Source organism: Calonectris borealis, chromosome 19, assembly GCF_964195595.1.
Source record: "Calonectris borealis chromosome 19, bCalBor7.hap1.2, whole genome shotgun sequence".
In the NCBI taxonomy this organism is placed as follows: Eukaryota; Metazoa; Chordata; class Aves; order Procellariiformes; family Procellariidae; genus Calonectris; species Calonectris borealis.
The window spans coordinates 11,611,784-11,624,284 of NC_134330.1; the positions used below are offsets into that span (position 1 = coordinate 11,611,784).

A 12,501-nucleotide genomic window follows, 5' to 3' on the forward strand; every position below is an offset into this window, starting at 1 on the left:
GACTTCTCCAAAGTAAAGTGAGAGGAGAATATTCTTCATATGACTGACCTACAGTCTGTATGCATTAACTATGAAAAGAAATTATTCCAGTATTTTTCAGTCCATACTAGTTTTTCGTATAGTATTAGCAATAAATACCAAGAGAATTACAAAATGTTCAGGTCAGCATGACATATCAGCATAATAGGACATTTTATTTATATCCTGGCTATGGTTTAGGAGACATGGCCTGAAGGTTGCCAGGAGCACAGTTGCCAGAGTTAATAATAGTCTTGCTAGCCAGGTACATTTCCTGAGAAAGACCACAGAATTTAATTGGGCGGGAATAAAAGGAAATAAAAATGGAGACGTTCGCAGGTTTTAAATGAAGTAGCTACTTATGCAGAAGTACAGGCCTCAATACCATGTATATTTTAATATCTTGTTTTACTTCAGAAAGGAAGTTTTTGTAGTAAAATGATCCCATGCATACTGTCATTGGAAAAAAAAATGTTTCTTTATGCCCCACCCACTCACAATCACTGCTGTGTTGTGGGAGGATGATGTACAACTACCGATGGGCACAGACTGAGCTTTCATACAGACGTAATGCAGTTGGATAACACGCTAATGCTTTATCATAATTGCCAACATGCCAGTGAGCTTCAGCTGTTTCCGTTGGTTTGCAGAGCCTTTCAATCGACCGGCTTCCTTCAGCGGTCTCACTGCAGTGGGTAGTAATGCCTTCGGGGGACTCGGGAACCCGACAGTCAGTGAGTAGCCTCTTTGTTTATGAACTCTTGTTCGCTGTGTAACTCAGGATATTGAGTGATGGTGACTATTTGCTGTCTTTTTTACCAGTTGCTTAGCCCCCATACCACTAAGAGATGGGAATTTGAAAAGTGACCTTTTTTGTCTAAATAACATCATTTTTTAGTGATCAGTAAATTATTTTCTATTAGTTACTTAATAGTTCGGGTTCAACATAGTGCTAAATGTCACCATTACATTGTTCAGTTTAAAAAAAAAAAAAGAATATAGAACCTATGAGTCTACGGAGTTTGTGAAATCTCTCATGGTTTTGTTGCATGTTCAAAAATAGTTAATGTGTGCAGCATCCCTAGCTGTGGATGGGAATTTTTTTTTTTTCTTTCTCACCAGTAATCCAGGACATGTGCCTGGAAAAGATCACTAACCTGCATCTATTTGTCCAGGATCATGAACATTTCTCTAGATTTGGCCAGTCACAAAAGATCATCCTTTTAAAAATCACTCTCTTTCTCCATACTTCAAATCTGGCATGATTTCAGTCACATATTATTTTACTTTGGTTCAGGATCGAATGCAACAAGTTCCATTATTTATAGTCCATATAATGGTCATTTCCTGATGTCTCCAAAATATTTGGAATAAGGATCATTGTCACTTTTATCTTGCTAATTCATCCCTTGTCAATTTTATCCACAGCATTTCCCTTTCCAATTAAAACAGCTGTCAGATGCCTGCCCATTTTTAGGAATGAGACCCTCTAATGAATCTCTGTTAATTTCCTTTCCTTTTCCAGCTCCCAATAATATGTATTCATTTTAACTCTGAGTGCTGTAAAAGTTTTTTTGGTAAGTACCTTCACTAGAGCATACCTTTTTCTTAAACCTTTTTGTTTTCCACTTCACCATTTCAGCACCCAACTCAATGTTCGGCCACAAGGATGGCCCCAGTATGCAGAGCTTTAGCAACCCTCACGAGCCCTGGAACCGACTGCACCGAACTCCTCCTTCGTTCCCGACCCCTCCGCCCTGGCTGAAGCCAGGAGAGCTGGAGCGCAGTTCATCTGCTGCAGCTCATGACAGAGATAGAGATGTAGATAAACGAGACTCATCTGTTAGTAAAGATGACAAAGAAAGGTACGAAAGAACACTTCCAAGAATTGTCTAGTTCAAAGCTTGGGGCTCTGTTCCGCTTTTAACCCTTCCCAGCCTGGCACATTGTTAAACCAGAGCTTCAGTAGAGGGACACCTGGAGAGCTGACACCATTGCTGCCTGCGACGCGAGGCACACGGAAGATGCAGGTTTCTAACGCAGGTGTTTCCTACTGCGTCTGTTTCTCTTCTCACTTGCACCGCTCTTCATCAGAATGAGCTTTGCTGGAGCAGAGTTCAGGCAGTGTCAAGTGAGAATAGAATCAGACCCACACACCCACATACCTTGTGGGTCACATTTTCGTAGGTCCTTTGAAGACTTAACATCTAGATAGGTGCCTGACAGGATGAAAAAAGATTATAAAGTCCATCAGACACGTATCTGCACCTTTGAATACTTAAATAACTTTGTAAATCTGACCTTGTCTGCAAAACAAGTAACGCTACCTCCCTCCTCAAAAATGGACTGACCAGAGGGACCACTGATAAAATTATAAAATTATAACCCTATGAAATGCACCGGATATGTCATGTTCCAATACCACAGTAAGTTTCAGTGCATGCAGTTCATTAAATCAACCTTAATTCCCCTCAAAAAAGCCACACACACAGGCACTGCTGTTACACACCTTCAAGCACAATTTTTATTCAGTGTTTTACATGGACTTGCACGCTAACATGTCCAGGCTGGGAAGGGTTAATGTAAGTAAAACCTGGTCATATTTTTTTTGTCAGGACTGTTCCCATTATACAGTTAACTCAGTAACAATTCCTCTTAACATTTAAGTACCAAATTAAAAGAATTTGCCATTCAGCAAGTGTCATGCCTTCCTTGAAAAATGTAGAGAGGATGATACCAGTTTTTTCAGTTGTGGCTTAATGGCTTTCCTGTTAAGTTTGCACATTACTTTACTACATAATGGCTATTTGTTTCTAATTTTTTAACATAAAAGAATATTTAGGAGATGTGCTTTTCTGACTTCTCTGTCACTAACCCAAATATACGCATTAGTAGCCTTTTCTAAAAGAAGTTATGCTAACACATTAGATATTCTAAAAATACATTTAAGAGCTTTTTATGTTATTGTAAAATGTGAAGAGCGAGTCAAACTACAGATCTTTTCACCTACATTTTCCATTTGGAATATTTTCTGTTTGGTAGCATAGCTTCATTATTTTCATGTCTGATGTTAATGCTTCAAAATAAATTGCTGTTACAAATTGGGGATTCTGTCCTGCAAAATGCTCAAGCATGTGAGTAACTTTACTGGCTTGAATGGCAAAGCATTTTTGTTACTAATGATAATGGGTAGTCTTTAGAATTATGTGATTATTTCAGTGCTGTTTTGTTGTTTTCTTATGAAGTGTTCCTGCTGAAAAAAATCCCTTTCAGAAATACATTCCTTGCAAGCTGCTTTGGCATTGCCTGAACTCCATATCATAGCTCAGAACATACTTATTTTCAGTAATTTGAGAGCTCAAAAGTAAGCGTCATTCATACTTCATACTTCTGCACAATTATGGCTACCAGTTTAGTACAATAATGTTTTCGCTGATCTAGTGTTGCTGTGCATCCATCTGTGTGGTTTTGAAGAGTTCTACTTTGCAGCATGCTCACACTGTTGCCTGTATGAGAAGATGCTGAGAATCCCTTCCTGGAGACGTGCTCCCTGTGTAGATAACGTCTGGAGTAGTTTGTGAGCCTCTCATACCTATTCTTTTATCTTCAGTGGCACCCAGCGGAGTGAGGATGTAGCCCTGCTTTCTAGTTGAGGTCCCAGTCTCTGTTACCTATTTTAAGCTAACTTGCCCAAACAGGAAGAACTGGGAATCATGCCCAGAGGTATGATTTCATCTCAAAATCATCCTGTCATCAAGGGTCTAACTTTATCAGCCCCCCAAATGGGCCGTCCAGCCGAAAGCATGCATCTAGATTTCTTCTGTAATCAGTGGAAAGGTACCTCAGAGGTACCTCTTAGCTTGGCTCTTCCCCATCTAAGATCGGTGTTAGAGTGGGGTGCAATGAATAACTGGTCGCTCTTCTTAGGTAAGCTGTGTGGCCAGTGCACCGCAGCCCCCCTCCCAGCTAGACTGAGATAAGGTAAATCCCTCAAGATAGCTTAGATAATACAAAACTACAATCTGTGAATCTTTCCTAGGTGCAGAACTGGCTGGGGAGTTGCACTGCAATGTCCTGATTGGTGCCCACTTTCTCCTGGAACATCGTTTGCAGTTGTGGAGGTTTTTTTGTTTTAAGGACTCTGTTACTCCAGCCCAGTGTCAGGAAAAAATCAGTAACAATAGCTATTGTGAAAAATAGGATTTGTTCCTTGTCAGTGATACTCTGTTTAAGAGGTGTCACTGAGCAATTCTATTCTAATAACGACATTTATGTGTATGTAATCCTATGTGTATGTACTCGGCATAAGATACTCGGTATCTTTCAGTGTAGCATACAGCCTCAAAACATACCTTACTTAGTAATAAGCTCATTTGACAACATGATCTTAAGTTTCTTCTTTGTGGAGACAGAGGCTCAGAGCTGTTCCCATCTTAACCTAAGGAGCCCTTGACAGATCCGAGGATAAAAAATTACTCCCTCTCTGACCACTGAACTACATGTAGTTCACTTAAGTGAGCTATATAATGAATAGCCTCTTGAGATAATCCCATCACTGTAAATGAATAGAATGAAATTGGCAAAGGAATGTGTTATTTTGGTTGCCCATATATTTTTCTTTAGTTACAGAAAATGCCTGTTATTTTCTCTAAATTTTATGTATAATTTAAAATACATCAATTATGTATAAAATTGATTAAATATCAGCAAAAGGACTCAATGAGCTCTCCTAGTGAAATAAAACAATTAAAGGTGCCCTCTGAACTAGTCCCATGAGCAAAATAAATGAAAGGCTAGGTATTGCAAGTCCACAAGCCAGTGCTTTCCCAGGAAAGTAAAAGAATCAAGTCTTCACGTTGAGGAGCCTTCATTGGAGTGCCTCGACTTGGTCTCACTGTGTCCAAATCTGGAAGCTGTTAAATCAAATGCCTCAACTTTTGGTGGAAAGCAAGAGGAGGGAAATTAGAGCCAGGACACAATTTCCAGACTGTTTAGGGCACAGTCCATCAAAGCAGAACCTGATACCAAGGAGTTAATTGGTAGTCAGTGCAGGCTAGGCAGTTCTGGTATCAGATGCTCTAACTTGTGAATGTTTTCTAACAGTCACATTCTGGACTCTCTGAGGTCTCTCAGACATGGCCCATAAAATGACAGTTTCAACAATTCGGTCCAGACACAGCAAAAGATGCATCTGGAGAGGTTATAATAATGAGTTTCCTTTTGAAAGATATTTTTTCTGCAGTTGCTGCAGTTTCACCGTCCAAAAATACCTACAGGTAGAAATCTTACGCAGTTCAGCTCAGCAAAAAAGCGGGTAGCAGAAATTGTATAGGTGAAGGAGCAAGTGTCTACTTCAAAGTCACTCTCCGAGTTGCCCTTCAGCCAGCCAGTATTGCTCATCTTGTCCAGAGTGCATTTCAGCCTGCTGTCCTCATCCGAGCGTGTTCAGGTTATGCTTTGCTAAGCAGAGACTGCAGCACCCAAAGAGAAACATGTAAGTGGGAGCTAGTTGGGACTTCAGAGGGCCTCGCTGCTTATCCCTCACTTTTGCCTTTAACATCACATTGTCCATCACCCCACATGGAACAGAATTTCCATGATCAGCAAATAGCACATGTCCAACACTGAATATCTGGAGCTGTCGTCATGGAAAGACTCCCAACTCAGAGATCAATTGACATTAGTGAGAGGTTAAAATCATTGGAACTGAGGAATTAGATTTACCTTATGAATTTGATTCATTTTAAATACGAAAGCTTTTCCACTTAGTATTGCCCATATTAACTCCTAGTCAACACTGCTTCCAGAAAATAGTTGTACAGGATCCATTCACATATTTAGGTTTTTATCCACTGCCAGACAATTATTTTCTCATCTTTTGTGCAACATAAATAGGTTTGAAAGATGGAATGAATTCACAATATGTTGAGACTTCCTGGCATTGGCAGGGAGATGCATTGGCCCTGTCCCTGCTCTGCTTGCTCTACCCTAGAAATGGGAAAGCGTTGGTGATCTGAAGAGCGACTGACTCCAGAGAGATGATGTTTTCAGAGCTAGCCTGAATGATGGACATATAGAGTAGACTGATCTCTGCTGAGGAAGTCAACGCATAATCTATGCATGATGGCCACCTCTAGTAAAACACCTCCACTGAGGTTCATTGCACACTTAGAGAAGTGCCTACCTGTTAGAGAGGTGGATTGTCTCCATCAGTACTGGTGTCTTGAGAGGTTTTTGTTTTCAATTTTAAGAAGTACATTGAATTGTGAGAAGTAAATTGAAAAGCTAGAAGATTGAAGAGAATAGAGATAAGAGATTAGTAACGTACATAGGTCTAGAAATTTTTCTAAAAGTCAGTTGAACAAAATGTCATCTATTTTCCCAAATGTATTCTTAATAGAAGAAGCAGGTAAAATACTATTAACCATGTAATTTGGGTTTAACTGCCTCACTTCTTTTGGATGAAATTAGTGTGTTTTTATTTTTCTCTCTCTTTGCAAACAGTTAAGGCTGTTGTTTTAGAAATACGTGTACTAGAGCTAAATTCCTTTGGGAGCCTTCTGTGGACTTCAGTGTTTGAAATCTCAATCAGATCATTCACAAAGCAGCTTCAGGGATCTTCTTCTGTGTCGAGATCATAGAATAGGCCTAGTTTAGAGATGGGATGTTCTTCTGGTGTTTTGGGTGTGCAAAAGGAACAGTGTGTTTAATGGTGCATGTTACTAGCTTTCTGCAAAGCAACAGGTATGAAGTTAGACACCCTAGATGCTTTGGTTTATTTGCAGAGTTTCTCATACCTTCATGTTTACACTTTTCTTTCTCCTAGGGAGAGCATTGAGAAAAGACACTCCAGCCATCCTTCGCCAGCACCTATCCATCCAGTAAACTCCCTCGGACATAATCGCAGCTCAAATGAGCAGATCAGGAGCCATCTGAATCCCGAGGTTCGAGAAAAAGAGAAACCCAAAGAAAGAGAGAGGGATCACTCCGAATCTCGGAAGGAAATTAATGTTGAAGAGCACAAGGTGAAGGACAACTATATTTCGGAGAAAGAAGGCCTGAGCCATGAAAGCCGAGTGGTGGAAGAGTCTAAGCAAATGCCCAGGGTTCCTTCACCCTATGCTAGGCCCCCTGTTGTGGACAGCACCAGGCCTAACAGTACTTCAAACCGTGAGGCTGAGAGGAAGAATGAGCCGACGTATGATAATCCGAAGAAAAGCAATGAAGTCAAAGTGAAGGAGGAACGAAAGGAAGACCATGATGTTCAACCTGAGGGACCTCAGACTCATAGGTCATCTGATCAGCCACCACCTATATCTACATCTAACGTCCATCCAAGTCCTTTAGTGTCTATGCCCATGACTGTAGGTGTAACTGGTATACATCACATGAACAGCATCAGTGGCCTGGATAGGACTCGCATGATGACCCCTTTTATGGGAATTAGCCCAATTCCTGGTGGAGAACGTTTCCCCTATCCTTCTTTCCACTGGGATCCAATGAGAGATCCCTTAAGAGATCCTTACAGAGAGCTAGATATTCATCGGAGAGACCCCCTGGGCAGAGACTTTTTGCTAAGAAATGACCCCCTTCATCGTCTTTCTGCACCAAGGTTATATGAAGCAGACAGGTCATTCAGGGATCGGGAACCTCACGACTACAATCACCACCACCATCACCACCACCCTCTCTCTGTTGACCCTCGACGTGAGCATGAGAGGGGCAACCACTTGGATGATCGGGAGCGGTTGCACATGCTCAGAGAGGACTATGAACATGCACGCCTGCACTCAGTTCACCCTGCCGCCTTGGATGGGCACCTGCCTCACCCAAGCCTAATCACGCCAGGACTTCCTAGCATGCACTACCCCAGAGTCAGCCCCCCAACGGGACACCAAAATGGCATCCTCAATAAAACTCCCCCCACAGCAGCTCTCAGTGCCCCTCCACCTCTTATTTCTACTCTGGGACCTCGGCCTGGGTCTCCCAGAAGGACTACTCCTCTGTCAACAGAGATGAGAGAGAGGCCTCCTTCTCACACCCTCAAGGACATTGAGGCTCGATAAGCAGAGTGAGACTAAAGAAAAATCAGAGAAAGAGGGACAGAACATTGTAAATGAACATAATATAAAGACCTTCTTACTAGTCATTGATACAGACTGGGGATGTGGCCCACTGTACAATATGTATAGACCTGAGTGCAAAGATTTTGAAATGGTTTTTTTGTATATTATATGTTGAAATTTTCCAGATCTTTTAGCCAAGTCCACATGTTCCTTGTGTCTCCTACTCTATTTTATTTCTAGTTTAAAAATTTCAAAATTTGAACTGAAGAACAAGACATTAATCTGAATGATTTGACTAGAAACAAACCACCACCAATGTCAACCATACAAAGCTCTTTCAGACCAGAAGTGAAGACAATTGTAGATATTTATGTAAAAAGATTGCTTCATGGGTTAATGGTTCATATATGCAAAAAGGGTAAGATGAAAGCTTTACTTTGTACAAATGTAAATAGATAAAATTAAGTAACATAATACATTAATACTTCTTAAACTGTGCTATTTGCAAACTTAATATTGATCAACACAGTCTGCTTATGCTGTGTTACATATATTGTTATAGACAGCTAAACCCCTTCAACTATGCAATGAATTTTAAGGCTTTTCACAAAAGCCTTTATAACTCAAAGGAGCCTTTTCAACACACAACATAATTAAAGTCATATTTTCCCTGAACAAGCTCATCTATAATAGAAGCCTATTTCTCTTGCTTGTTTTGATGAAGAAAAGCCCATTAGAAGTGTAGTTTTCTGTCTGAACCCCTGCATCAAGATGCTGATGTTACTGTAGCTCATGTATTCCTTAGAACGCGTCAGGGTTAGCAATCTGTAATCACTGATACTGTAGTCATGACAGATTGGTTTTCAGTCACATAAATCTGGGTTAAACAGAGTAATAATCAAATGCTGGATATTTTCCAGAACTTTTGTCACTTAACATGTCAAATTTATTTTTGGAAGAACATCTGCCATTCATGTCTGTTTATATTGCCAGTGTGTCATTTTTCTCTGTACACACACTTTTTTTTTTTTGTTAGTGATTTTTAGCTATATTTAAACAAATCCTACAAGCAAGCTAATACTTTTCTAAATGATGGATATGTTTTCACTGCGGATCAGTAATCAATGAACTCTGATGCAGATTTCATAATGCAATTTATTGTATTTCAGTTGGTAATAAAGTCTGTGAATAGTTAACAGGTCAGCCTTGTTGTTCCCTAATCATAGAAGACATGAAATAACATGAAGAATGTGGTCCTTTTTAGAAATATGCATCAATCTTCTGAAATCTGTCTTTTCATAACACACTTTTTTATAATGCGTTATGTTTCTTGTCTAAATATTTGGAGAGAATATGACTTTATCAGAGAGAATTCAATATCTTGTCTACTGGACTGTAAAATATATGTATGAAATAAAATTAGTTCCATTGGTCTTCTAGTGTATTAAAGTGCTATCTGAAGTTGTTATCCTGTTTTGGCAAAAAAAAAAAAGAAAAAAGTTAACTACAGACAGTTGTTTCTAATGATCAGAGATCTATTTTAGTAGTCAACTGAAGGTTTAGTTGTGAGCTTCAGATTTTGTGAACTCCAGATGTTGTGCAGTGGTTTTTTTTTTTAAGAACAAAAGGAAAAATAAAAAAAAAACCCAACCCTGAAGAATATGTACACTGGAACCGTAGTGGTAGCTTTCAGTATTGTAAAGAGATTGTTATATACGAACCTTTTTGCTGTTTATCCTGTATGTAATAAAGTCCTTTCTAGATCCTATGTGAAAAGAAAAGTGAAGCGGCTCTCAATCTTCAGCATGTTTCCTCATCAGCGAAGACTTGTGTAATGTAAATTGTGCCATGTTATTAAAAAATGTGAACTAAACTGCTAGGTGCTTCTTTGTGTGGAGTACCCCATCATTGCTATGGGGAAGAAATACTTTTTCCCAAGAGTGGGTTTTTGTTCAGAAAAAATAGCTAGTAAAAATGTAAAGGAAATGGCAAGCTTTTATAAGCCATCTAATTAAAATTATTACACTAATCAGGATAAAAGGAACAAAAAAGAGACCAGATCCTTGGCTTGTCAGATTCTTTACAATATAGTAACACCCTACTTACATTAGCTTTTAGCTAACTGACCAATTGGTCTTTCAGGATAGTCCCATACTTAAGTATGTGGCTGTATGCAGGCCCTTTTGTGAACTTGTGCGGTTCCACACAAGCTAATGGCATTTTACCAGTTTTCATCAGCTAAGAATATGGCAATCGGTTACTGTGAACAATTTGTACATAAATAGGTCCAATTTCTTGCAAATTGTTTATTTCTTCACAGTACAGCTTTCATGGTGTCCTTTTTTGAAAAAAATTAGCTCCTCGTGATACATAATTTCCAGGAGGGTTCTTATTTCGGGGCGGGAGGAGGGTGTTGGGGTTGGTTTTTTTTTTGTTACAAGCTTCTTGCAAACACTTCAAAGCATATCCAAGTTACTTTGGCAGAGGTAACTTGTGACACTGAAATTTGCTTTCTTGAGCAAGACTTAGGAAATCTTTCTTCTCCCTCAGTAACTGCCAATTGTTTTGGTAAGCAATTAAATGTATGCAGCCATATATTCAAGTTTGGTTTTGTTTCTCTCTTCAACACTGTAGCACTTCTGTCTGTATTTTACTCTTATTCCCATTTAAATCTGATGAAAGTGAAATTTCCCTAAATTTCAACCATGTAACTAAGAGAAAAGAATAGCCTATGTCTTTTTAAAATCCAATTTTGTGTAAACTATGCAGAATGGACAATAGTAGCATAATGTGTCAAAAGAGCTTTTTTTCTCCTTTTTTCTGCAAGGAACCTGTATCTCAGTCTTCTGGATACACATCATTAAAAACCTTCCAAGTTTCTGAAGGAAACCAGTTATAGATGGCTGTAGAAGGATGAAAACTATTGGAGCAAGCTTGCACCGATACAGTATGAGCGGCTCCATGAGAGAGGGTCTAATGAGAGCATCATCTTCCAGGCACATCTCAGAGCATTGTAATAGGAGTCCTAACGGCTTTGTCAGTGCCTTCGGGGGGAAGAAATGTGCTATCTGATTGTACAGACTACAATCCTTGTCCTCCCAGGTGCTGAGCACGCTCCTGCTGATGGTCCTTAATTCTCAATCAAGCCAATGAACCCTCACTCCCAGAGTCCCAGAAAGCGCTGAGGCGTTTCACTCCCTTTGAATTCAATACGATTTAAGTGGCTATACGCCTTTGAAGAGCTGTGTGTCAGGTCTTTTTATAAGAGTGGTGATGCTCAGAGGAATATGCCTGAAATGTATAGTAAGAGATGAAACAAGATTTTTAATGCTTTTAAACTTCTTTAGATTCATTCATTCCTGTTCAGAAGTTTGATACAGGGATGTTAGCTTGCAGGTATAGACAATTTAATCCTTTAGCAGGGTTTTCCATTCAAGACATTCCTCTTAAATCTGCTATTTTTGAATCACTAGGATTTAAGAAATGAAGTTCATTTAAAGACCGTGCCAAATTCCACCTGTAGGAATGAAACGAGTCATAAGGGTATTATTCTGTAGGGTGTGAGAGATTTGGATCATAGGCAATCCTGAGCTACTATGCTTACAACACCCAAGACCTTTGTTTTGTGCTTTAAAGCTCCCACCTTCCCACACTCCGACTAGCTTTCTGCTTAGCAGCTTCCTATCACCAGTTGAGATGCCAACTAAAGCAGTGTATAGGAAGTGATTCCTTGAAAGCAGTCATAACATTTGTTCCCTGATACAATGTTCGTTTTATGCCACACTTTGTCCCTTCTTTTTTAACCCTCTATATTGTCTTCTTTGTCTTTCCTTACTAAATACCTAGCTCTAACCTGGTTTTCTGCTCTTCATACCTTACTGATACTCTCCTGCCTTTTTGCCAGTCATGTTCTCTTTCGTGGCATATAATAGCTAAATCTATTATAGGCAGCAGTAAACACTGCAGACAAATTTTTCCGAGAGCTATAGACACTGTATATTTTTGTTCCTTTTTACCTTTGCCTGTATGAGCTCATGAAAATTTGTAGTCCTTGCTGGACTGGAAGATAAGCAATTGGAGGTTGGGGAGGATTTTACTTAAAATATTTTCATTTGCTGTGGCTGTGCCTTGTTAAGTAAATATTTAGCATGATTCTTGATACTTTGAATTCTAACTACTGCTTCACACATGCAGGTGACCTCTGCTGAAAGCCACCTGGGGCACTGGAACAAGGTAACAGACTGTTGGTTATATTCCATTTACAGAGGAGCTCCTTGGCTTACTGATTCTGTTTCTGGCAAGAAAGAAGAGCAAGCTGTGGTTCAAACAATGACCAAGACCCAAATTATACAGGGTTTTGTTACTCCCATGGTGACTCGGTTAAATCTCAGCTGGATAAACCAACTTGCTTCTTTGG

The 12,501-nt window shown here is 39.6% G+C and overlaps 1 protein-coding gene across 1 annotated transcript in view; it reads left to right on the plus strand.

Moving 5' to 3' along the window:
- AUTS2 (activator of transcription and developmental regulator AUTS2) overlaps window positions 1-9,957 on the plus strand; it is a 794,656-nt gene extending 784,699 nt beyond the window's left edge. Inside the window, exons 17-19 of the mRNA XM_075169017.1 lie at window positions 669-752; window positions 1,661-1,883; window positions 6,845-9,957. Of these exons, the coding sequence (XP_075025118.1) occupies window positions 669-752; window positions 1,661-1,883; window positions 6,845-8,084 (1,547 nt within the window). The 3' untranslated portion in view covers window positions 8,085-9,957. The remainder of the gene's footprint in view (window positions 1-668; window positions 753-1,660; window positions 1,884-6,844) is intronic.
- The last annotated feature ends 2,544 nt before the right edge of the window (window positions 9,958-12,501 follow it).